This window comes from Microtus ochrogaster, linkage group LG7_11, assembly GCF_000317375.1.
Source record: "Microtus ochrogaster isolate Prairie Vole_2 linkage group LG7_11, MicOch1.0, whole genome shotgun sequence".
Classification (NCBI taxonomy): Eukaryota; Metazoa; Chordata; class Mammalia; order Rodentia; family Cricetidae; genus Microtus; species Microtus ochrogaster.
Window position 1 is genome coordinate 303,994 of NC_022032.1, and position 26,117 is coordinate 330,110.

The 26,117-nt window shown below is 43.1% G+C and overlaps 2 protein-coding genes across 5 annotated transcripts in view; both read right to left on the minus strand.

Moving 5' to 3' along the window:
* Positions 1-5,335, minus strand: part of Nek5 (NIMA related kinase 5) — a 34,203-nt gene extending 28,868 nt beyond the window's left edge. The window contains exons 1-3 of the mRNA XM_026786854.1: positions 5,208-5,335; positions 3,786-3,870; positions 1,469-1,566 (exon numbers count right to left, since the gene is read on the minus strand). Of these exons, the coding sequence (XP_026642655.1) occupies positions 1,469-1,566; positions 3,786-3,870; positions 5,208-5,324 (300 nt within the window). The 5' untranslated portion in view covers positions 5,325-5,335. The remainder of the gene's footprint in view (positions 1-1,468; positions 1,567-3,785; positions 3,871-5,207) is intronic.
* Positions 5,336-10,048: 4,713 nt separating this feature from the next.
* Nek3 (NIMA related kinase 3) overlaps positions 10,049-26,117 on the minus strand; it is a 17,897-nt gene continuing 1,828 nt past the window's right edge. For 2 of the 4 annotated variants that reach the window (XM_026786873.1, XM_013351989.2), the window contains exons 2-14: positions 23,558-23,728; positions 22,138-22,231; positions 21,952-22,049; positions 20,951-21,034; positions 19,178-19,245; positions 19,008-19,094; positions 16,962-17,016; positions 14,986-15,186; positions 14,060-14,132; positions 12,920-13,069; positions 12,111-12,245; positions 11,018-11,141; positions 10,049-10,513 (exon numbers count right to left, since the gene is read on the minus strand). In XM_026786873.1, the coding sequence (XP_026642674.1) occupies positions 10,363-10,513; positions 11,018-11,141; positions 12,111-12,245; positions 12,920-13,069; positions 14,060-14,132; positions 14,986-15,186; positions 16,962-17,016; positions 19,008-19,094; positions 19,178-19,245; positions 20,951-21,034; positions 21,952-22,049; positions 22,138-22,231; positions 23,558-23,683 (1,446 nt within the window). In that variant the 5' untranslated portion in view covers positions 23,684-23,728 and the 3' untranslated portion in view covers positions 10,049-10,362. The remainder of the gene's footprint in view (positions 10,514-11,017; positions 11,142-12,110; positions 12,246-12,919; positions 13,070-14,059; positions 14,133-14,985; positions 15,187-16,961; positions 17,017-19,007; positions 19,095-19,177; positions 19,246-20,950; positions 21,035-21,951; positions 22,050-22,137; positions 22,232-23,557; positions 23,729-26,117) is intronic. The other 2 variants (XM_026786874.1, XM_026786875.1) reach the window with 2 other exon arrangements.

Here is a 26,117-nt window from a genome sequence, read left to right on the forward strand (position 1 = left end):
ACACAAATTTTTAATCCAGACCCTGAGGCTGGAGGGCATGCCTTTAATCTGGGCAACACCTTCTGTTGGAAGTGTGTCACTGTGGGGGTGGGCTTCCACATACCAGACTTTTTATTCCACCCTAGCACTGAAAGAAATGAACAGGGGAAAAAAAGACTTTTTTCTTTTTGTGGTTCTGAAGTTCTAGTTTATTTCTTAGTCATAGGTATTTTATTTATCTATTTGCTTATTCATTATTTAGTTTTCTGATACAGGGTATTTTGCTATAGCCCAAGCTGGCTTTATATTCACCATATAGCACAGGCTAGCCTCAAAATTATGGCAGTCTTTATGCTCAGCCTCCTGATACTGAGATTACAGGTCTGTGCCACCATGTCCAGCTCAATGTTGTATTTTATATCAGCAGACAGGGAGCCACTTTAATGAAACGTTCTACACTTACAGAAATTCACTTAAAGAACTATAAAATTCTTTGTCTGCCAAACAATATAGTAAGAAGAAAATAATATAAAATGGCCCATAGTCAGGTATTAGGGTTCAATGAAGGAAATATTGTAAGATGGCCCATAGTCTAGGTATTAGGGTCCAGTTGACACCTTGGAATTTTTCCAACAAAAGAAAATGTAAGCAAAATTTTGTCACAAAAAATCATTTTTATAAAACACAGAAAAATAATCCCTAAATAGGAAATACGTTTCCGTAAATGTAGACTTAACATATAATACAGGAATAGGGAGAATGCTTGACTGAATTTACAGAAGTTAAAGATATTGATTCTTTAAGCATCCATATATTCAAATTTTTTTAGCTTTCTAGGAAGATATCACACATCTCTCTCAAATTGTACTACAGAGTTAGAGTAATAAAAAATAGCCTGGTATTGGCAAAGAAACAGATATATTGATCAACAAAATAGAATTGAAGATCCAGATGTAGACCACATACCTATGGTCACCTGGGGTTTCTTTTTTTTTTAATAAAGAAGCCAGAAATACATACTGAAAAAAAAAAGGCCGAATCACCAATAAATGGTGCTGTTCAAGCTGGATGGCTGCCTGTAGAAGAACACACATGATCTACACTTACCACCCCACACAAAGCTTAACTCCAAATGCATCAAAACCTCAGCGTAAGGCCAGACACCCTGAATCTGAGAGAAGCAAAAGTGGAAAAGAGGCTTGAACTCACTGGCACAGGGAAGAACTCTGAATAGAACACTGACAGCATGGGCGCTAATTAATAAATGGAACAGTTCATGAAATGGAAAAGCTTCTGCATAGCAGAGGACACCTTTATTTGGACAAAGTGGCAGTCTACAGAATGGGAAATGATTTTCACCAACTGCACATCAAAAAAGGGTATTATCCAAAATATATAAAGAACTAAAACAAAAAAAACCCTGGATATCAATAAAACAAGTAAATTAATTAAAACATAGGTCTAAACAGAACTTTGGAAGTAGGCTTACCTGGTCTTCACTGAATAACACTCCCCTCTGCCTCTGGATCCTCCGCATGAGATCCCCTCCGTCACAGTATTCCATTACAATAAAGAGCCTGTTATTCTCTGCAAAAAAACATTTGGTGCTGGAGCTTTTAGCTATCGTTTGTCTTTCAAAACCCAGAACATAAAGAACACGACAGGAAAAAACAGGGCATAAGAGAGGGTGTGGCCCAAAGATGGACTGGGTTCTCATCTCATTTGCATTTCTTTTGTGTTTGGCGTCATTGAGAAAGGGTCAATTCTGTGTAGCCCAGGGAGTTCACACCAGTGGTCAGTCCGACAGGCTCCAGACTCTCCTAGGAGACAAATCCCTGGGCATTTCTGTGAGGGTTTCTGGATTGGACTAACTAAGGAAAGAACCACCCTCAATGCAGATGGCACCATCCCCTGGGCGTAGAGCCCCTAACTAAGCAAAACGAAGGAGTGAGCACAAAACAATTGCTTGAAGCCATCAGCTACACAACCATGTTTCACGACAACGGAAACCAAGCACACAGTGCAGAGATTTGTGTCTATTCTGTTCGACATTTTGAGTGCTTGGTTCTAGAGCGTGCTTAGCACCTAAGAGTTAATATTTCCTGAGGGAAGTCTTTTTGCCTTAAGAAAAGATTACTAAATTATTATTTTTCTTTCACTGTTCCAAACTCATAAAACTTCATCTTTCGTACTAGCCAGCTAATTCTTAGTAAATCAAAAGGATTAGCCAGGCGGTGTGACTGATGTAAACATGGGCCTGGAAGGCAGGGGCAGGAGCAGTGAGTGATTTCCAGCCCCACTTCCTGCCATGTGGCAGAGCACAAAGTTTCACTTCTAGTTGAGAGCGGCCCTTCATTAACAGCCAGTAAGAAGGGGGAGCAGACACTAGACCATGGCTCCTGGAGTGAGAGATGAGCTGCCATAGAGCCAGCAAAGCCTCTGTTTTCAGGTTCTCACAGTTAGGCGCCTCAAGACTCTGGGGTTCTTGACTAAGCCTGTGTTTTAAGAACAAACAAGCTGTCAAGCAATGTCCAGGGGGGAAGGAGGTCAATTATACTGTGAAGTGGCCTTAGCTGTGTGACTGTATCTGTCACAAAGTGTCTTCAGAAATCCACCATACATGGAACAAATGTATCCTCCTGTCTGTTTAAATCATCCAGTCCATTCATTCATTCAGCAACTGCAATTGAGCATCTACTCTCTGCCACATGTAGAGGACCAACGTGTATATATAAATCCCTAAGCTCATTAAATTAATGTTTACATTTGTGTATGTGTTACTAGGCATAAAACCCAGGACCTCTTACGTGGTATACAATTATTCTACTACTGTGCAACATTCTCAACCCCTAAGTTTCTTATCTGAAGAAAAAACAATGAGCAAATTTCTAATAATGTATATGTACAGATAGTCAAATGCATTGGTAGAAAAGTGCCCTGGGGGATAAGTGAAGGGACAGTGGCTTGGGGAAGCCTGAGAGTGAACAGAATTCAGGTAGACAAAGGATTTCAACTGTAACTCACAAGATGAGGAAGAGAAAGATGGGAATAGTGGACAGAAATGCAGAGAACTTTATTCCCTGAGTGCCTTCAAAAGTTATTCAGAGTTCAGGGTGTAGCTCGGAGATAGAGCACACTTGTTCAGTCCAGTCGAGCTCAGGGCTCTGCCCTGAGAAACCTTCCCAGATCCCCGAAGGTTCCAATGCCTATCACTCATTGAAAAGGGTCATACAGAGCTGCTTTTAACTTAACTAATATTGTACAGGTTTTGAGATAGAAAGCCACTATCATACCACTGGTTAGCCAGGAACTCACTTTGTAGACCAGGCTGGCCCTGAACTGACAACAGTCCTTTGGCCTCTGCTTCTCCAGTGCTGGGATTGCAGGACTATGAGACCATGCCTGACCTCATAACTGCTCTGAATGCGGTGGTTTCTAAGCAGCAAAGAGCACTGGGCCTGCACACTATGAAAAGTTCAAGAAATAGTGGCTGAATCTACAGACTTACACGTTGCTTTCCACCTACCCGGTGATACTCGGAGACGTCTAGGTTAACCCTTCTCTCTTAGTACCTACAGGATCTGGAGTTGGCGGTGATATTCAACTACACAGTGCACGGAAGCTACAGAAGACCCTATTCAAAGGACAACACTCACCAGACAGGAAACAAAGACACAATTTCAGACAACAATTTAACTAGGCAGAGAAATGAACACACAAAATTGAATAAATACACAACTCATGGGGATACATATTTCCAAAGATCTGTAGTTTACTGGGATGCTTTAATGATAGGAATATCTAACCTTGAAATGAACCAAAGAAGGTTACAATGTTGGGATGCCTCATCTGAGCCAGAAGGACCACTTCTTTCTTTGAAGCTTCTTTTTCCTGGAAGGGCATCAAAGTGGTATTTCGAGACAGCGTGTCTTGCAGAGGTAACTGACTTACATAGGCATGCTTCCTGCTCACTACTATCTGAGATGCCCCAAGAGGCCACTGGCTATAATGTCATCTCCAAAATGTTATCTCTGGAAGGCAGGGCCACTAAAGAATGAGCAGAGTGTCTCATATCTAACCATCAGCTCTTCAGTGACAATTACAATCAAGAAAATTAACAATGCTAGGGAAATATTATTGTACTGAAAGTTCAAAATTGGTTCTACTTGTATATGCATTGACAAAAGGAATGAAGCTAATTGGAAGAGGGAGAGTCAAGAGCCAAGTATTTAACAGGTAATTATCTGGACGTGGATTCCTGAAACCAACACGGGAAGTTGTCCTTTGACTTCCCTCCACATGTGTGCTGCAGTGTGTGTGTGTGTGTGTGTGTTTGCGCAAACATATGTGCAAGCACAAATATGTACCCTGAAATAAATTTTAAAAAAAAAAACTTGAGACAGAATCTCTCTACTTAACCCTGGTTGTTCTGGTAATCACTATGTAGACCAGGCTGGCTTTGAACTCACTTTGTAATCCACCTGCCTCTCCTCTGGAGTGCCAGGATTAAAGGTGTGCACCTAAATAAATATATTTTTTAAAGGAAAAGAATAGTAACTGGGCATGATGGTGCACACCTGTAACTAACAGCACTAGGGAGGCAGAGGCAGGAGGATTCTGAGACTAGATTGTCTACATAACTAATCTAGACCCTGCCTCAAAAAAAAAGAGGGAGGGAGGAAAAGAGGGAATGAGGGAAGGAAGAAGGACAAAAGGGAGGAGAGGAAGAGGAGGGGAAGGGAGAGGGAAAGAAAACAGGAAGGCACAGAGGTGGACCAGCTAGGGATTCAGCAATCAATCACAGCAGGTGTCCTGCATAATACCAAATCCTTTGTTCAATGGGCAGGGAGGGGAGAGACACTAAGAAAATGAATGCAATACACATTGTTGAATAGGATTTTGAAAGCAGAGTCAACTGAACCTTAAAATTCCTAATGGGGAAAAGGGTATTTGTTTCCATACTAGATTGATGATATGGGGGCTCAGCACTTACTGCTCCTGCAGAAGGCCCAGGTTCAGTTCTTAGCACCCAGATCAGTGACTCACAGCTGCCTGCAAACCAAGTTCAGGGGCGTCCAGTGCCCTCTGACCTCTACAGACATTTGCACTCACATGGTGCCCATAAACTCATGCAAGCACGCATACATGTACGTAGTAAATACAGAAATCTTTTTAAGAGCTAAACATACCACTTAAAATTATCAGAAATTTGAACTTCTTAACTTTACCTTTGTAAAATCAATCTCTTTTATGACACACTGATTGCTTTCCATTTTATGTTTCGCCAAGTACACTTTTCCATAGGTGCCTTCCCCAATGATCTTAATCAGGTCAAATTTATCCATTCTTTCAGGGGTCAGAGGTTCCTAAAATGAAGAAATAAACCTTCACTGTACACTTCTCATGACAACTAACAAGCAGAAGATGGATAAAAGGCAGAAGAACTGTTTGCTAAAACGGTCCACCCAGCTTTTGAGAGTCAAGAAATTTCCTGCTGGACACAGGAATGCTGTGAAAAGGGTTTGGTTGGTAGATTCCACACTGGATTGCGGGTCATCTTTGGGATCTTAGACGAGTTGCCACCTCACAAAACCTTTCTTCTCTAGCTTCTAAAATGGAAAAGTACTGAGGCAGAAGGATGGCAAACTCAAAGCCTACCTGAACTACTTAGAGCAATTTCAATACCAAAAGGATTAGGTCTAATCTCATTGGAGATGTTTTGTGCCTCTAAAATGTCAGCCCAAGGGTGGGGCAAGCACCTCTCTCCTCTTAGTGGAGGTACTGCCCTCTACAGGGAAGCCTAGGAATTGATTCTGTCAGTGTTTGGGCCTGTAGAGATGGGAGGCATTATGGTAGATAAGATGAAGTTAGGGCCTGGGGTACTAGCTTTGACATTCAAAGGTCTTTGATCCCACACAGCGAGGGACGGCTGCAAAGTCACAGTTATCTGCCTCTAGAACCAAAGTATCACATGTCTATCTAAGTATCTCCCCATGGATTAACTAGTACTTAATTTCCTAGGAAGATAAATCAGGGCTTGTTTGGATTTTCCTACTAGTTGTGCTCCAGTATGGAAAAAACTGGTCTACTGAGCTGCAGTTGGTGGGAGGTCCAGAGTCTAGCAGTTGCGATCAGGTGACTGTCCTGGCACCTGGCTACAGGTGTTTACAGGTGGGAATACCACTTCCTTGTAGGCTGCCTTCCTTCTTTTTCCCTTTTATGCCACAGTTGGAGCATAACGGAGCTTTTTATTTTGCTGTTCTGGGAATCGAACCCAGAACCGCATACATGCTGGGTAAGCATTCAACCACGGAGCTTTACACCTAATCCTTTTGGTATTGAAATTGCTCTAAGTAGTTCAGGTAGGCTTTGAGTTTGCCATCCTCCTGCCTCAGGCGCAATGCAGACTTCTACTACCCTGGGTGGTATACTGGGCAGGTTGTTTTCAAATAATTTCAAGTCATGGGTACAGAATTGTCAGTGGAGGCTCCAGCCAGCATGCGGGAGGAGGACTTGAGTCCAGGATTTTGTAGTTTGTGAGTTGCCATGGAAACTGACGCAGCCCAGGCAGCAGTCTCCTCCAGCTTGCCCAATCTCTCTCCCCTGTCTTCGAGAAGCCTGGGACAGACAGCTCCTAAAGAACAAACACGGTGGGCTCGGCCTACCTGCTCAGCGGACTTTGTGCAGTAGGTCTTTAAGTGTCCAGGTGGATCTGACCCCTAGCGGCTAAGCCTCCGGGACACTGGAGCGGGGGTTACTGCGGGGAAAGTAGGCGGAGCGCTGGGCGGGGGCAGAGAAAACCTACGGGTGCTCCTTTCACTTGCCCGAGGTCGGAAGCCGAAAGTAAAACAAGCCACGTGAACGTCTCCAAACTCCCAGGATGTAAGAAGTCAGGGGAGGAAAACGAGAAGACTGAGTTCGACTTCAAAGCTGTGCTAGCACAGTTTTATTGAGAGGTTGGCACCCTGCCGCTCGGTGTCGGAGTGCAAGGTCCGAGATTCAGTTTTTATAGTGGAGAGCAGGGGCCGAGGGGAAACCGTTTTGGGGGCAACCTTTTCCAGAACTGCGGCTGAGAGATCAGTCAGAACTCTGCCTTGTTGCAACCTTCGGGTTCCGTGGCCTGATGTGGGTGACCGTTTTCTAGACTTTGATGGGCAGCATCATTGGAAGCCATAGAGCTGGTTTCTGACTGGAGTTTTGTGGGGGGGGATGGAAGTGTTTCCTTGATGCAGTTGGTACGTAAGTTCTCTGCTGTCTGCCACTTACAGAGGTTTCTGATGAGTAAGCAATGCTGAGAGAAAAACGTGCTGGTTGGGTTGTCGGGGGAGGCGGTGGCGATGATGCCTGGGGTCCCATACGAGCTAAGCAGCGTTCAGCTGTAATATATACTTCCAGAAGGAAGCAGGTTTCGCATGCAAGGTCTCAAATAGTGCTGAGGGGTGTATAAGAATGGAACCTGGGTCCACAAGCAAAACCAGGTGCTGCCCAGGAGTCTGCAAAAGGCACCCCCTCTTAACCTAGCTCGATGCAGAGCAGTGGAAAATAATCTCTTTCAGGGTGGTAAATGCTAATACAAGGAAGACAGCCAGAGCCAGTGGAATCTATGTCCCATGACCATTTCATAACCCACCATTGTTCATGGTGTCCCATGTTCCTCCCCCGTCTCCCCCCCAAAAAAGCCTACTTCCTGGGCCAATTTTATAACAATGTAGTCTTTTTAATGCTTGAAGTTCTTGCTGATCGCCATGTTCTGAAAGAAACATATGGATGGAAATTAGCATTTCCTGCCTACAGGACCTAAAGCGTTGTGGGGCTTTTGTTTGTTTTTTGTACACAGGTTTCACTATGTACCCCTGACTGACCTGGAACTCAGAGGTCCGGATGCCTGCCTCCGCCTCCCTGCTGAACTAAAGTTGTGTGCCACACCCAGTTCCCTTTCTTTTTAAAGCCTGTCAGGGTTGGCAGGTCTCACCCAAATAAGCAAACACACGGAGTGTGGTTTAAAGTGGACATGGTCTGATTTCCAAGAGGACTTATAATCCGAATCTCCAGTGCTTAGTGAGATAAATAATTATGCACATAATCCCAAATTTGCTTTGTCTGGATTGCAACGTTTAGAGCCAGTGACTGGAGCGGATAAAGACGTGTGGAGGATGGTGTGTGGAACTTGAGTGCCTTGGAGACCTCCTTGTAACTTTCATGTTTTCTTGAACACGAAACATCATCAGAAAAGTGCCAGGCTAACATTCAAGGGACGGACCTAAGAAGGGTGAAGCCAACAACGGAAACCACACACAAGCTCTGCTCACTAGCTGCTCACAGCAGCAAGGGTTAATGGTTTCAACACTGCTTTGTGTGTGTACTGGTCTCAACAACTAAGTGGACGGCTGCAAACTGTGTTTTTCACCATCAGGGAAAACAGATATAGAAAAAGCAAGAGTTCTCGAGAAGCCCGAATTAAACTTACGGGATTGGATGAGCCAGGGACGTCAGTGTGAGGCCATGTTTGACTTAATATATATCTAGATGGGGATGCACAAAACACAGGTATGTAGACAGGGCCTAGATATGCCAGGGGTAACCAGCACCCTCAGTACCCAAATAGTGGCTTTAAAACAATGAGAGGAGCCGGGCAGTGGTGGCGCACACCTTTAATCCCAGCACTCAGGAGGCAGAGGCAGGTGGATCTCTGTGAGTTCGAGACCAGCCTGGTCTACAAGAGCTAGTTCCAGGACAGGCTCCAAAACCACAGAGAAACCCTATCTCAAAAAACCAAAAAAATAAAAAAAAAAAAAAAAAAAAAAAAACCAATGAGAGGAGCCTGGCAGTGGGGGCACACTCCTTTAATCCCAGTAGTCAGGACACATTGAGGCCAGCCTGGTCTAGAGAGTTCCAGGACAGCCAGGGCTGTTACACAAAGGAAACCCTGTCTTGAAAAACAAACAAACAAAAAACAATGAGAGGAACTGTGGCTCTTGGGAAAAAAATTGTTGATTCTGGAGCTGGAACAGAGAAGGTACAGGTTGATCCTACTTTAGCAAATTTAGTAATTTAAAAGGACAAGAGCATCACAAAAGTGCACAGAAACCAACTGGAAAGAATTAGACCACCAAACCAGTGACCTAGGGTAACATGACACTCTTTGCTCTGACAGAAGGAGAACTTGAAGCCTCTCAGCGTCAGGTTAGCAACAGTAAGAACAGGGACAGGGAAGTCGGTGCCTACGATGGGAAGCCCGGCAGAGTCTCAGTTAACTACTGATGGAGGCACGCAGCAACTGTGCACACTGTGCTGACATCATGTGCTTCCTGAGAGGACATGATAAGGATAGGGTTCACCTTTGTGAAGAACACTGGACACACCCAAATTGAGGATAGAAACAGGATAACTAACTAGCACTCCTCAAACTCGGCAAGGGCAGAGAGAGAAGCTGCCAGAGATGGAAGACTGCAGGACTGAGAACAAGGAGACACACAGGTAGGGTGGGGACTTGCGCAGCAGCCTTTGCGTGGTGAACAAAAGCTATGCTGTGCTGTAGTAGCTGTGGTCGATTACTTCCCTTGCATTCATAAGGTCCTGGGTTTGCCCAGCACTGCAGATAAGGGAGGAGAGTTACGTTGCTAAAAGCTACTCGTAGCTCCTATTTTGCCAGATCCTGGTTAATGACTAAACCGTAATTTCTGCCTACTCTCCATCATACGGGGTCAGGGGAAGTCGGTTTCTTCATTGGGGAAAGATTCTCCTTTCTCTAAAGTATCATAGCGTTAAATGAGATAATACACAATGAGGGTCCATGTATGTGCACTGTGGGCCGCTTTCTAGAACACTTTCTAGTTTCTGACATCCATCATATCTCTTTGGCTGTATTCCTGCCTCAGGTCCAGGACTGCAATCTTCTGGGAGCCCGTTCCACTCATCTTATGGCTGATCCCCTGACCCCCTGGTTTTTTGTAAAGCCTACGAGGAACATTTAAGGACTGCTGGCAGCTGGTAACATCACTGGAAATGATTTTGAAGCATCCCCAAGTTGGTTATTATTGACAAAAAACACACATTTTTAATGTCACAATTTAATATATTTAGATCGCTTTAGGAAACGTCCGAGTGTCACATAGTAACAGTGGATACAAACACATGGGTTGCTATAACAGTCTTGGTCAGCGTTCTTATGAGGTAGGCACTGTTATTCTCCCTGGATAGTTGAGAAAACGAGGGAGCACAGAAGCGAAGTAACTTCCTATTATCACACACAGCGTTAGCCAGCAGGCTAGCATTTCACCTCTGCTCTACCGGAATGCAAGGACACCGCATGTCTAGACCTCCCTTGTGTTAAAAAAGCTCACAAGGGTTCTGGGTTGTTATTTAAGCTTGTGGTACATTTTCTCAGTCGTCACCCCGTTTCCAGGCATCACTGTCTCCCCCACATGGCTCAGGCACAGGCTCCGCGGGGTTTCCGTCAGGCATGTCCTTCCATCCCACGTGCTTCTTTAGTTCTGACACCCAGTCAGGGTTTTCATCATCTTCCTCAAAGTCCCTGGGGAGACGGTTTGGATGATAAGCCACTGTATTAGACTCGTGGTGTTTACTTCTTGATGGGTTCAATGCAGAATTCTACCATGCGCTATCTAAACCGTTGAAAGCTCAATCCCATAAGGTAATTGAGCAGAGGGAAAAAATGTTAGCTCTCCCCAAAATGTATCACTGTGGGTATTTTTAACATTAAAAAATGTATTATGAAATGAATATATATATTTTCACACTCATATAATCCCAACACCTGAAAGCAGGTGCAGGAGGAGCCTAAGTGCCTCAAAATTCAGAAACAAAAACAAGTCCGGACTGAAAACATACTAGTGCAGCCAGGAAGTCATAGTAAAATGTCGGTGTTGCCCACCACACAGGAGCAAAGAGAAGTGCTCCTTCAGGATGGAAAGCAGTGTAGCTATTACCATCTGAAATTACTGTGGTACAATGCGGCGTGTGTGCGCATACAGGCTCCATTCCCCAGCTACAGCATTCTAGGTCTGTTACAACGTACGTGTCTTCCTCGTCCAGCCGAGGTTCAAATCTCTCCGGATCCAGAATGACGGATTCATGGTCACCATCGACACTGTCTGATGCTGTTTCTTCAGAAAGGGGGCCTTTCAAGGATCCTTCTGTACCTTCAGGGGAATAGCAACAGAAAGTATGACAGTTTTCCTGTATATTTTTAAATGGGGTCTCACCATGTTGCCCAGGCTGGACTTGATCTCCTAGGCTGCTCTTCGTCAGTCTCCCATATGTTAGGACTACAGAGCAGAGCCATAGTGTCTGGGGAAGCCAGCCAACTCAAACAGTATTTACTCATCAGGATTTGGGTAGACAGTAGGTAGATTCAGGAAGTAGCAGAATGTGGATTAAATTTTAAAGCAATACTTTCTCGAAGAGAGCGGAGAAAAATACTCTAAAAACTTGTAAAAAAGGAATCTATAGTACAGTCTGAGCAATTTGAGGAGATCCTGTCTCAAATAATAAAAAGGTCTAAAGAGTTAGCTCAGGGCCTGTGCATGCTACCCAGAGCACACCACTGCTGGGCTGGACACCAGTTCCTCTTTTTCATTTTAATCATCTGTATATTCGCCACTCAATAACCATCCATCAAATAAACAAATATAACGAACTCTCTTGCAACATCGCCTTTCCTGCACCAGTTTTACAAATCACAGGGAGTTGAGGAGGAAAGAATGGGGCTCTGATTTAACGTGTGCAGCTCCGGCTTTCCAAAGAAACAGAATCTGGAGCTGGCTACATAAGAAAATGCATCAGTGTAAAACTACTGAACTGGACACGCAGGGAGAGTGAAGATGAGGGGTAAAGGCACTTGCTGCTCTTCCAGAGGACCTGAGTTTGCTTCCCAGCACCTACATGGTGACTCACAATGGCCTATTACTCCCAGATCCAGGGATCTGATCCCCCCAACTTCTGGGCTCCCTGGGCACCTGCACACGTGCAGTGTACATTCACACAGACAATGGACAACACGAATAAAAATAAATCTTTAAAGAATTATTAACATCGTCAATTTATTCATGTTTTACCATATATTTTAAAAGCCCAAGTGTCCTCATGGTCATATAATAGGTGAACATTACCTGGTCTATATATTGTGTACGTTTCGAACGCCAGGCTGAGATCAGCACCCTTCAGCATTGACAGCAAGGTCTCGGGGGGCTCTTTGAGCCACTGCTGGCGGGCACGATTTTCACTGTACTTTATTACAGAGCCACCTGGTTGTAAGGAGGGACATAGGACCAGGTTAAAAAAAAAAAGAATTTCCAGTGTCTATCATATTTCAAGCAAAGTTATGACTATATTTGATGCTCACTGAAAATCCAGTTCACTCACTACATGAAAAACCCCGAATGTCAGCTGCAGAGAGATATAAACTAAAACCCTAGCATGGTGAATCCTACTGGAGAGTGTTCGGTCTGACTTTCCCTGAATATCCTGGGCTCCAAATTTTTGGATCTTAAGATATTTTTTTAAAGTTAAGTCTGGAGCTGGAGAGATGGCTCAGTTGTTAAGAGCACACATTGCTCAATTATGAGGACCAGAGTTCAGATCCTGGCACCCACAATGGAAAGCACACAAATGCCTGTCACTCCAGCTCCAAGGGATCTGACACCCTCTTCTGGCTTCATACATATATGCACATATAGTCATACACACGAGCACACACACACAGTATCAATTAAAACTAAAAAATAAAGGCTAAGTCTGTGTTAAACATATTCACATATGCACATAATCAGTGCAGTGTGGCAACTATTTACACAGTATTTATGAACACATAACGTATACAGGAGGACGTGGGCATTGGATGCCTTTTCCAGGAGGCACCTGAGCAGGCATGAACTTTGGTATCTGAAACCAGACCCCAAGGGACGATGATGGTGCTAACCTCTGTCATCCTCGGCTGTGAAACTGGAGGTAAGGATGGGTGCCTTTTCCAAAGCTGCTAGAGCTGGACCGGGAACATGGCTCTCCCACTGCTGCCTGTGAGGGCTTCCTGGAGTGGCGTTCTTCTGCGGCGCCGAGGGGCTACCTGATGCTCAAATGGGGGAAGAGGAGGGTCAACAGTTTCGTTCTGTTCATTCACCCGCATCTAAACTGTACGCTGACAGGCTACCTGATACTCAAATGGGGGAAGAGGAGGGTCAACAGTTTCGTTCTGTTCATTCACCCGCATCTAAACTGTACCCTAACAAGGCAGAAGTATTTCTCGTCTCTTTCCAGCTCAGAAAGTCTGCTACTGTCTGTTCACTAGGACTGACCTCCAATTAGGCTCCATTCCCCTAACAAAAGGAGACAACCCAGACTTAGAACCTCCATTAGGCTTATAAGGGAGCAGCACAGGGTGACAATGTAATCAAGTCCTGGTCTGCCATTAAGTCCTCTGTGCTCTTAGCAGGAAAAGCAGAATTCTGCCAGGTGGGCAGGATGACCCTGGGTAACAACAATTCAGACAATTCAGAAAGAACAATAGTGGTGTATTTAAATTCTTCTGGCAATATCTTTGCTGTGTCAGTCTCCCATCTGCCCAAGTGGCCAGACACAAAGCCTTCTATCTCTGTTTAAACTATTTGAGTGTGACCTGAGGCTGGGACCCCAAAGAGAGTATGTGGAACGTATAGATCAAAGCTGGTACCATTTCCCCTTTGAGGCCGGGTCCTTTTCATGCATCACCCAAACCAGCCACGGACCATTACTAATTAACTTAATTAATCTAAGTGTGTGGTCATTTCTCACCAGGAAAACATACTATTTCTTCAACAGTATAGGATCTGAAGGAAACTCTGTCTAAAGAAGCAAAAAAATTGAAAATTACTGTTTTTTTTTTTTTTTTTTTTGAGACAGGGTTTCTCTGCGTAACAACTATGGCTGTCCTGGAGGAACTCGCTCTGTAGACCAAGCTGGCCTCAAACTGCCTGTCTCTGCCTCCTGAGTGCTGGGATTAAAGGTGTGCGCCACCACCACCCGGTGGGAATTGTATTTTCTTTTTTTTATGATACTTTTAAAAACACACGTGAAAAATTCTTACCTTCTTTTTTTGGTTTCTTGGGCTCAGATAGTTTGGTTTCATCCAGTATCTGCTCTCCATATTCTCTGATGATCTGAGATTTAAAGATGAGCATTTAAAGACGTGAAAAACACTTTTCTATGCCCCAAGACTCCTGTCTTAGCCCACACAGCAGGGATTACTCGCCAGCATACCCAGGCCCAGCTAAAGAAAGACACTTTGCTTTGGACACCACCATAAGGTCATATACTTATAGTGTGCTCTTCAACACAAGAGCACTTAAAGTTGGAAAACAAGGATGCCACGTAAAAGCAAACGTAAGGAGAGGAGTATCATCCTGGATACTTGGGGGGCTAAGGCAGGCCTGCCAACGTGAGGCCAGTGTCGCCCCAAAACCACAGTCCAAACTTGATCCTTAGCAAAGAAAGAAAGGTGGGGTGTCAAATAACGTTATGATATAATATAATTATAATATATAGTATATGATATATATAACATATATTATATAATATTATAATATAACAGTGAGACAAACACAGACAGCTGTGATGATCACTAGACTCTGCCCACCGTAAGTGAAGCCCCAGGCTCAACCCTAGTGCGGGAGAGTGTTGCAGCTACTGGAGGGAGCTGTGGAAGGGGAAGAGAGAAAAGAGGTTTACATTTTAAATACACCTCCGAATTACGTGAGTCTTTACAGGCATGTTTGAGTAAATTAAGCTTAAGAGATACAAGTTTAGGGCCAGTGAGACGGCGCAATGGTTAAAAGCACCTGCTGCCAAGCCTGATAACCCGAGTTTGTCACAGGACCCGTTAAAGATGAAAGGAGAGGGCCGAGATGTTCTGCGATGTCTCCATGAACACTGCTGTACGCCCATGCCCACCGCCAGATAAGTTAAAAACACATGCTACCACGCTAGAGCCAATGAGAGACACTCCTGTCATACCTCCCGGGGTAAGCACTTCGGGATGAGCGGCACTAAACTGCCTCTGCAAAGCAGGGTGGTAGCAGAGGGGCGCTGGGAAGGGCTCCTTTTCAACATCTGCTTGACAAGGAAGTGAAGCTTATCGGAATACAGAGCTGGCAGTGGGGGGATGGGCCCCTGACATATTTTCAGGATAAGGTTTTTCCAACTATTTGCCTGAAACTGAAAGGTAAAAGTGAAGCTTTAAAAATCAGGTATATAGATAAAAAAATATAGAAATAAGAAATATCAGCTGAAGTAAATTCATATTTCATGAGCTATGTTGCAGCTGCTGTTGGGTCCCTTCCTTCCACGGATGCCCTTAAGGACGGTTCACAGCCTCAGGTGCTTTGGAGGAAGGTGGACATGCATGAACATCACAGCCTCCACATGGAGACCGGTGTCTGTCAGTGCTGGCCTGGCATGCGTAAACTCAGGGTGGCTTCCGAGCAACAGCGGTCCCCAACTTGGGACACACTTCAGAATCGCCTAGTTTAAAAACACAAATTCGAGACCTCTTTGGAGATTCTGATTCAGGTGTGTGGAGTGGGCTGAGGCCTTGGCATTTTAAAAAGTTCTTTGAGCTATTCTCTTTTTGAAAGTGTATTTATTTTTTAAGGTTTATTTTTATTATGTGTGCATATGCGAGAGACAGACAGAGAGAATGCTCAGGTGCCCAAAGGGATCAGGTGTTAAATCACCAAGAACTGGAGTCAGAGACGTTGGTGATATGATAATAATAATAGAATAAAAAATAATAATAGTAGAATACGGACATGAACTTTAGATGGAGTTGGGGAGACACAGGAGGAATTGAAGGCTGGATATAGGGAGGGGTAGAAAGGTAAATACAGCACTCATATATAAAATTCTCAAAAGATGTTTTAATTTAAAAAAAAAGTTAAGTGTATTGGTTAGTTTTTGCCAACTAGGCACAAGGTCCAGTGGGTAAGAGAGAACCTCAGCTGAGGTTCCCCATCAGTAGAGGACCCAGGTTCAATTCCCAGTACCTGTATAATGGCTTACAACCATCTATAACTCCAGTTCTGGACTATCTAACACCCTCTTCTACCTTCCCTGGGCACCAGGCACACATGTGGTGCAAATACATGCAAGCCAAACACTCATATACAAGAAATAAAATAAATGAATCTTTAAAAAGGATAAATACCATAGAATTGTATTACGTGAGATATATAGAATATACAAATTCATAGAGACAGAGAGATTAGAGGCTGGAGAGATGGCTCAGGGGTTAAGAGCACTGGCTGCTCTTCCAGAGGACCTGGGTTCAATTCCTGGCACCCATATGGCGATTCACAGCTGTTTGTAACTCCAGTTCTGGGGGATCTGACACCTTTATACCAATGCACATAAAATAAAAGTTAAATAAATTATAAAAAAAATTAGAAGTTCTCTCAAGCTGGGGAAGAAAGGAATATAGAGCCATGATTTCCTAAGAACAAAGTTTCTGTTTGGTGTGATGGAAAAGCCCCACAAACGGACAGCAGTATCAGGATATAATATCATGAATATAATTAATCAATATAATTAATATAATTAATGAAGATAATAAATGTAGTTATAATACTGTGAACGTAACCAATGACTATCACAAATGTAATTAATGAATATCTTGAGTATAATTAATGAATACATGAGTGTAATTAATATCTTGAATATAATTCATGCCCCTGAATTGTGAACTTGAAAATGGCTACAATGGCAAATATGTTATATTTAAAAGAAAGAGGAGGAGAAGAGCTACATATAGAATTACAGCCTCTAATAGGCTTTTCCTGTTGGCACAGAACTACAGAAGGGCTCCACGCAAAGATAAAGAGGGGACAAACAGAAACTTTTATAATAAATTCTTCCTGGGGAAGTGAACCCCAGTAGAAATCTCTCAGGTCTTAGCAGGACTGACAAGTGGCCCTTTGGTCTGGCACCATACTTACTGGATGCTTCAGAGCGCAGAGTTCGTACAGAATGCATCCCAAGGACCAGATGTCACTAGAAGCATAAAGAGACAGCATTGCAAGAACTGTTATGCTATATTATCATAGTAATACATGCATTCTTATCTTATTTTATTGCACTTAATTTATTTTTGTATATGTATGAGCACACACATGGGCCACAGGGTACATGTGAGGTCAGAGGACAACTCGCAGGAGTCTATTCTTCTACTGCCATCGGGTCATCAAGGTTGGAGAGTTCCAATGAGAAACCCTGCCTCAAAAAGAAGTGGGCGGTGCCCGAGGTATGATGCCCAAGCTTGTCCTACACAGAGACATGTACCTGCCCCAACACACACATGCATACGTACACCCAAGGAAATATGCATCCCTATGGGAAAATAAATATGGAACAAAGGAAAAGGCAGAATACCAAACTGTATATGGAATCTATCAACTGGTAAATCCCAATACAACAGTCTGAAAAATATCTCGGTGGCTAAGAGCACTTGTTGCTCATATTATAGATGACCCAGGTTCACAGTACATCACAATGGCCTCTAACTCCAGTTCCATGAGATCTTCTCTTCTGGTCTCTGTGTGTGCCAGGCTCACATGTGGTATACAGACATGCAGGCAAAACATCCATACATATCAAATAAAATTTTTTAAAAATATTTTTAAATAAAAATTTTAAATAAATACAAAGAATAATTAAAATATGATTTCTCTCGTTCTCTTTCCTTCTTTCTTTATTGTTACTATTTTCTTTTAGTTTCCAGTGCTGGGGATAGAACCCAGGGCAATGCATACTAGGCAACTAGTCTACTTCTGAGTTCAATCCCCAGCCCTCCACATCCTTCCTCTGCCTCTATTTCTACTCATGCCTGCTCACCCATCATGGGAACAATGGATATATATCGCTTATAGATTTTTAAAAATCACACTGCAAAACGTAAGCTCTTCAATCATCATCAACCCAGTGCTGATGCAGCACTTATGATGATTTGCTACAACCTAGTGGTTTCCAAGTGTGGCTATATAGGAACTTCCCATGGATCTTAAAAATTATTGCCATCTGCTTCCCAGTGCTCTCATTTGATGGATAGAAACAGGGGATTTGACTGTCTGCTTCCCATCCCCAATGCTCTCATCTGATGGATGGATACAGGGGATTTGCTGTCTGCTTCCCATCCCTGTGCTCTCATCTGATGGATGGATACAGGGGATTTGACTGTCTGTTTCCCATCCCTGTGCTCTCATTTGATGGATGGATACATTTTCCCATCCCTGTGCTCTCATTTGATGGATGGATACAGGGACTCTTAAAAGCATAAACAACAAGTCTGGAACCAGGCACCTAACTCAGACCACCCTTACCGACTGCTGAACCTTCTTTTGTCAACTAGGCCCTCACAGCTGTGATGACAATGGTTGGAAAACCAGGACTTTCCTCTGGATTCCTGAGAATACAGATTCCATGTGACTTTAAGATCTATTTTTTTGACATTTTACTTCTGTGGTGTTGGTAATCAAATCCAAGACACGTGCTAGGCAAAATTATTCTACTCATGAACTGCATACACCAAGGCCCCAAGCTGATCTTTAGAAAGCAGAGTAGGGAAGGTGGCTCGGCTGGTCAAACACTTGCCCCACAAGACTGGCCATCTGATTTTGACCTTCAGAATGCACGTAAGAAAGTCAGGTGCACACATCTGTGACCTCGGCACTCCCGCCTCAAGATGGAAAGTGAGATGGTAGCACCGACTAGGAGCTGGCCCAGGGGATGCAGTGCAGCAGCAGAGATGACCAAAGAGGTAACCCCCCTCCTTCAACAAGGCAGGAGAACCAATTTCCAAAAGGGTGTCCTCTGACCTCTCTACACAGCCCGTGGCACGTGTGTACACACTCACATAGACACTCACAAGAGATAACTCAAACAAAATCTCTATGCAAATAAGCTCTGTGCATCTGCACCAGATTCCAGCATCAGTTTTGCCCCTCCCGCCAAATGCCCAACACTATCCAAATAAGGACACTACCCACCTTTTATTGTTATAGGGCAGGTTTTCCCAAATTTCTGGAGGCACATAATAAGGCGTTCCCACGTACGTACATGCAAAGGCCATGGGACTGAAACCACAGAAAGGCAAAGTGACTCCAAAGCTCTTCTGAAAATGGCTGTTCAGCTCTCTCTCACGTGAACAGGTACGTACCTGGAGAGAAGACGGGCGGAGCCAAAATCTCCCAGTTTCACTTTTCCACTTTGGGTGAGGAAGACATTCTACATTGAAAAAAGAAGAATAGATGCCCTGATCATCCCAGCATAAGGCCGCGGTCTCCAGGGCAGCTTTCAAAGCCCGCTGATGGTGGGGATAAGGGTAGAAATACTGACAGCTGGGTCCCAGAGGAAACAAAAGAAATAGCAAGACCCCCCTCTTAAAACAGCTGCACACTCCTCTGCCTGGGGATTCAGGATGCATGCTTTGAAATCTAACAAGCAAATGTCAGGTAGCATCAGATCCAATCGGTGGGAGCCTTTGTTGGTAACTCAGTGGCTGGGACAGGTGCTGACCACTTCCTATCTGAGAACACATGCATTTATTCGGTGGGCATTAAAAGGCTCACATCCACCTAGATGTCAAAAGAGGTTTAACTCCTTTTTACATATGCTATTTTATTTGGTTGGTATAAATTCTAGATCAAAGAGTGTAAAGTTTTACGTAGGGCAAGCAAGTCCTAAAATCTACTGGAACTCACTCTGTAGATCAGACAGGCCTCGAACTCACAGAAATCTGCCTACCTTTGCCTCCTGAGTGCTGGGATTAAAGGCTTTGCCACAACTGCCTGACAACATATAATATTCTTGAGAATTACTAAAAGAGTAGATTTTATTTATTTATTTTTCTGTGATAGGGATCTGACTCAAGTGGTCTGTGCTGACCTCAAACTAGAAATCCTCCTGCCTCACCCTCCCAGGGGCTGGGATCACAGGCAGTTATTACCATGGCTGGTTGAAGTGTAGGTTTTAAATGTTCAGAAGGGGAGGGTCTGGAGGGATGGCTTAGTGGTTAAGAGCACTTTTTGCTCTTCCAGAGGACCTAGATTTGGCTCCCAGGAAACAACAGGTGGTCCACAACTATCTGTAACTACAGCTCCAGGAAATCTGAAGCCCAGGGCTTTTTGGCCATCTATACTCTCTCATGCATAGTACACACACCCAACCACCCACAAACTTAATAAAAGTAAATCTAAAACATTAAATAAGATCACAGACACATCAATTAGCATGACTTAATCATGTTACAATTGCATTCTTGTATGTATATTAAAATACCATATTGTATACTATAAATACATAAAATTTTGTCAATTTTACCTCAATAAGGTGAGGGTATTCTTTGTTTCCTTTTGTCTTTTGAGACAGGGTTTCTCTATGTAGCCCTGATTGTCTGTCTTGGAACTCACTCTATAGACCAGACTGGCTTCAAACTCAGAGATCCACCTGCCTCTGCCTCCCAAGTGCTGGGATTAAAGACATGTACCACCACACCCAGCTAAATTTTTTTTCATTAAAAGAGTCAATATTAAAAAGTATTATATTGGCAAAATTTTCTAAACTAAATACAATGTCCCCAAAAGAAATAGTAATAGAAAAAAAAAGACAACAAAATCATTTTCTTTATTCCCCAGACCCCCAAACACCTTGCTTTTGAAGCTCCTTTGGCCAATAGCCTTTAAGACACCAGCCCACTTGGGCATGGTCTGTCTTATACTAAAATGCAGCTGTAAAGCATGTCCTTTCTTTCTTGCTTCTGGCTCTTGCCTCCAGCTGCTAGACTCGGTTCCTGTTCACTGTTTGTGCAGAGGACTGTGATCTAGGACAGTGATCTGTGAGTCTCCCTTAAATAAATAACCCTTTATTATATGTAAATCTCAACTAGTGTGGGATTATTTTGTAACTTCCATCATCAACACCTTATACTCACTTTGGACTTGATATCTCGGTGTAACACACGTTTCTTGTGAATGTGATTTACTCCAAGACAAATTTGTACGAACCAGTTAAGTATCTGGGAGAAAAAAGTATACATAGTATCTATGGTGAAGAATCGGAGGTAAATATGATCAATATATATTGTATAAAAGTCTAAAAGAATGAATAAAAATATTTTAAAAGAAAATAGTATGCAACACCTGTAAAAATGTAATAACTAGCTGATGTCAACTCGAATTCTGAGGAATCACTTCTAGGCCTTAATTTTCTAAGATATCAAAAGAGAATTACACACGCATAAAAACTACACAGTTCAACTACAATTCAGTATTATCTGAGGAAATTCAGAAGCCTGGTTCCCATGTTTTGCCATCTTACGTATGATCCAGGTAAGTATTTTAATGAAATGTCCATCACATTTTTCTTCTTCTTTTCAACTGAATATAAGTTCCTTTTTTGTGTCTTTTGGGAGGTAAGGAAGAGATAGTCTGTATCCCAGACTGGCCTCAAACTTGCTACATTGCCAAGGATGTCTTTGAACTTCTGAGCCTTTTGCCTCTGCCTCCTAAATACTGGGATTACAGGCATGCATCACCAAGCCTGGTTTATACGGCACTGCGGATGGAACCCAGGACTTTGCAAATACCGGGCAAATGCTCCACCACTGAGCTACACGTCTATCTCTAAGTATTACTTATTCAATTTTAATTATTTTTTATTTATTAGATTCTCACTGTGTAACTTTGGAACTCCAATTAAGGAAATGCTTCCCTAAGACTGGGCTGAAGGCAGGCCTGTAGAGCATTTTCTTAATTAGTGATTGACAGGGGAGAGCTCATCCCATTGTGGACTGATGGTCCTGGGTTCTATAAAAAGCAGGCTGAGCAAGCCATGGGGAGCAAGCCATGTAAGCTGCACCCTCTACGGCCTCTGCATCAGCTCCTGCCTCCAGGTTCCTGCCCTGCTTGAGTTCTGGGTAAGTCAGTTTCTTACCGTATCTTCAGGGAGCAACTTTCCTTTCTGCTGTTTAATCTTCTGCATTAGGTCCCCTCCATCACAATACTCCATCACAATATACAGATGCCCTTCAGCTAAAACACACAGGAGACTCCTTAGGAAAGTCACAGTTGTTAAGAATTAAATCCAGGTACGAGCATATCTGGGAGAATTCATACTTACCTTCAAATGACTCTTGAAAGGCAACAATATTAGGGTGCTTCATTTTAGCTAGCAGAACAGCCTCTTTCCTAGACTTCTGTGTATCAGAGAAAGACTGGAAAAAAAAAACAACTTTAAATTATAAAGTCAATGCTCAGTTTTAAAATAGCCTCAAACTAATGTTTTGTATAGTTTTATATGAGACTTCAATGCTCCATGCAGGTTTGTATATCTACTTTGGCTCAAGCTTTCAAAGTCTGAAACAAAATATGCAGTGATTTTTGATTATGGCTATCTTTTATGCTTGGGCTGATCAAGCTTGGGCTCTATTGGAACATAAGTTTTTTTTTTCCTTCACACACATAATGCAAACTAATTTTCACATACACTTGACCTGGTGATGTGGCTTAGTGGTAGAGCCCTCCCCCAGCAGTGCTCAAGGCCCAGGGATTGATTATCGCCACCACCACCACCACCAAAACCAAGAATTAATACAAATATGTTTTAAAAGTGATGCATTGGGCCGGGTGATGGTGGCGCACGCCTTTAATCCCAGCACTCGGGAGGCAGAGGCAGGCGGACTCTGTGAGTTCGAGACCAGCCTGGTCTACAAGAGCTAGTTCCAGGACAGGCTCCAAAACCACAGAGAAACCCTGTCTCGAAAAACCAAAAAAAAAAAAAAAAAAAAAAAAAACCAAAAAGAAAAAAAAAAAAAAGGTAATGCATTGGGGAAAATGTCTAGCACTCTGAGAATTTCATTAAAATATATTTCTATAGGGGCTGGAGAGATGGCTCAGTGGTTAAGAGCATTGCCTGCTCTTCCAAAGGTCCTGAGTTCAATTCCCAGCAACCACATGGTGGCTCACAACCATCTATAATGAGATCTGGTGCCCTCTTCTGGCCTGCAGGCATGCACACAGACAGAATATTGTATACATAATAAATAAATATTTAAAATATATATATATATTTCTATTAAAAATGATCAAAAAATTACTAATGCTCATAGTATGAATTTTTACACAGGACAATTATGATACACATTAACAAGCAATCCATGGGGGGGGAGAACAAATATGTCCCCCGAGTAGGTTTCCTAGTAACCAACTGAAGCTTTGCATATTAACCTGGTCCTCCCGGCCCTCTATGCTCTTTGGCCGTCCACACTGCACCTGACTAGGTTTGGCGGATTTTCCACATTGCTGGCATACAAAACTGGAAACTGTGATCACTGAGATCAATCGGAACATTCTGACTGCGTCTCTGTTAATCTTCCTAGCCACACAACCACATAGAATAAATACATCAAGCCTCTGTAAAGCTCACGAATAAGCCGGTTACATGTCTGCGGAAAGGGTAAATGACTCGTTAAACCCCACGAACTTTCTCGATATAGGTCGTATGCTCACTTTCACCGTGAGCTGATTCTGTTAGCAGTTACCTTGGGAAGTCTTACTTCCTTCATGGCAAACTTCTGATTGCTGCTTTCCTGCCGAACCAGAAGAGCCCGACCGAAGGAGCCTTGGCCGATCACGCTCAGGACCGTGTAATCGTCCATGCTGGGCATCGGCAGTAGGGTCCCACTCCCGCCTTCACCGCTGCCGCTCCCAAACTACATTTAAAAAACAGAATCATTTAGGAGTATCCTTTAAATCCTGCTGAAATGCCATGTCTAAGATCTAATTTGCCAAAATAATGTCTTCTCAATATTCTGTCAGTAATGAAGCTAGGCAGCAATAGTAATTTTTTAAAAAGTTTAAAATGTGTAGGTTGAGGCATTTGGGTAGTAAGGTAATGTTCTGGTGAATAATCCCCTTTCCTCAAGTTTGAAGAATGAAAAAACATAACAAAAAGATAGTGTTTTAGCAGTGATTTTTTTTTTTAAATCCAATCTTGTTTCCAGAAAACCTGTCTGGCAGGGTCTTATAAGCCATCATTATGTAAATTACCAATAAAGTACAACATACACAAACACTTCCACAGCGATGACACTCCAATCTTTGAGATGTTAGTCACAGGAACGAGAGGGTTTTTGCTATATTTTTTAAGGTTTTTTTTTTTTTTGTCTAGGCCATCAGTTTACTTAATATCAACCATCCCACCCTTTTTTTTTGCTTATTCCCCTAAAATTTTTATGTATCCAGTACATTTAATTGTGAAATGTATGTTTTTATTATGGTATATTTTCTTTTAATTTTTTAAATATTTATTTATATATTATGTGTACAGCATTCCTTCCATGTGTGCCCGCAAGGCAGAAGGGGGTGCCAGGTCTCATTATAGATGGCTATGAGCCACCATGTGGTTGCTGGAAATTGAACTCAGGACCTCTGGAAGAGCAGTCAGTGCTCTTAACCTCTGAGCCATCTCTCCAGCCCTTTCTTTTAATTTTTAAATTATCATTTATCTTTGCAATTTAAAATATACAAAATAAAATTACATTGTGGTCTTATAAGAGCTATACAATTTTGTAACTGTACCCATAACTGCGGTAGTTCACCTGTTTCAACAGGTCGGATTCTGTTCATTTCTTATCCTTAAGACCACCTCAGCCGGGCGATGGTGGCGCACGCCTTTAATCCCAGCACTCAGGAGGCAGAGGCAGGCGGATTTCTGTGAGTTCGAGACCAACCTGGTCTACAGAGCTAGTTCCAGGACAGGCTCCAAAGCCACAGAGAAACCCTGTCTCGAAAAACCAAAAAAAATAAAAAATAAAATAAAATAAAATAAGACCACCTCAAAATAAGACGACTTTATTGTGCATTTAAAATGTACTAGAAAGAGGGGTAGTTGCTAAAACACTTCTCCTCCTCCTCTTCTTCTTCTTCTTCTTCTTTTTTTTTAGACTGGGTTTCTCTGTAGCTTTGGAGCCTGTCCTAGAACTAGTTCTTGTAGATCAGGTTGGCCTCGAACTCACTGAGATCCACCTGCCTCTGCCTCCCAAGTATTGGGATTAAAGGCATGCACACCAATGCCCGGCCTAAAACACTTTTCTTAAAAGCATCACAAAACAGAAAAACAGAATCAATTTACTTTTAAAATGCAATATTGACTCAAAGCAGCTATCGTCACTATGATAGGCCAAGAGCAACTTCTGTGGGTGGATGTGAGCAGATGCTGCTCTGGCACACAGTGAGTTCTGAACTGAAAGGAACTGACTCTTTGCCTCTGCAAAGGCAACTGATTCCATTAGTGAATGCTGCTCCCTCTCCATTACTAGGAAAGCACCTCAGGCAAATAATGCTGGGTCCCCCAAATCTCCTTTCCTTTGTCTAATTATCTTCCCACAACTTAACACTCTTTGTTCATATGAGCCCCTAGGTCCAACACTTTGCATTTATATACATGGACTAAAACTCCTCTTGGACCCTTAATCCGTTTCTTGTCAGTTTAATTTGATGAGTCTCTAAGAAGACAGAGAGAATGTTTCTCTTTCCTCTGGGTTATCCCTGCCGTCACGGCCACCCACTGTCATCCTAAGCAAATGCAGGAGGCGAGCTATGGAAAGAGCTCTGCCAGCTCGCACAGAACGGCCACGGAAGGACGACTAGAAGTGTGTTAGGCAGAGAGAAGACTGAACGATCAGGGCAGAGGGAATTGTGTGTTGTATGAGACAAAGACTCAGTTGAGCAGTTGAAATGAGGCCACAACAGGTTGATAGGGCAGATTTATCGTCAACCACTGTAAGCCAAATTTTGTCGATGAATTTTATCCTTAGGGTAATTAATGGTCTGTCTCTGAATGGTTTTAAAGAACCACACGGTCAGCAGTGGCGCCTTTAGTCCCAGCACGCGGGAGGCTGAGGCAGGCGGACCGGACCTCTGTGAGTTCAAGGCCAGCCTGGTCTACAGAGTGAGTTCCAGGACAGCCCGAGATACAAGGAGAAACCCTGTTTCAAAAAACAAAAACACTCTGTGAGTTTGAGACCAGCCTGGTCTACAAGAGCTAGTTCCAGGACAGGCTCCAAAACCACAGAGAAACCCTGTCTCGAAAAACCAAAA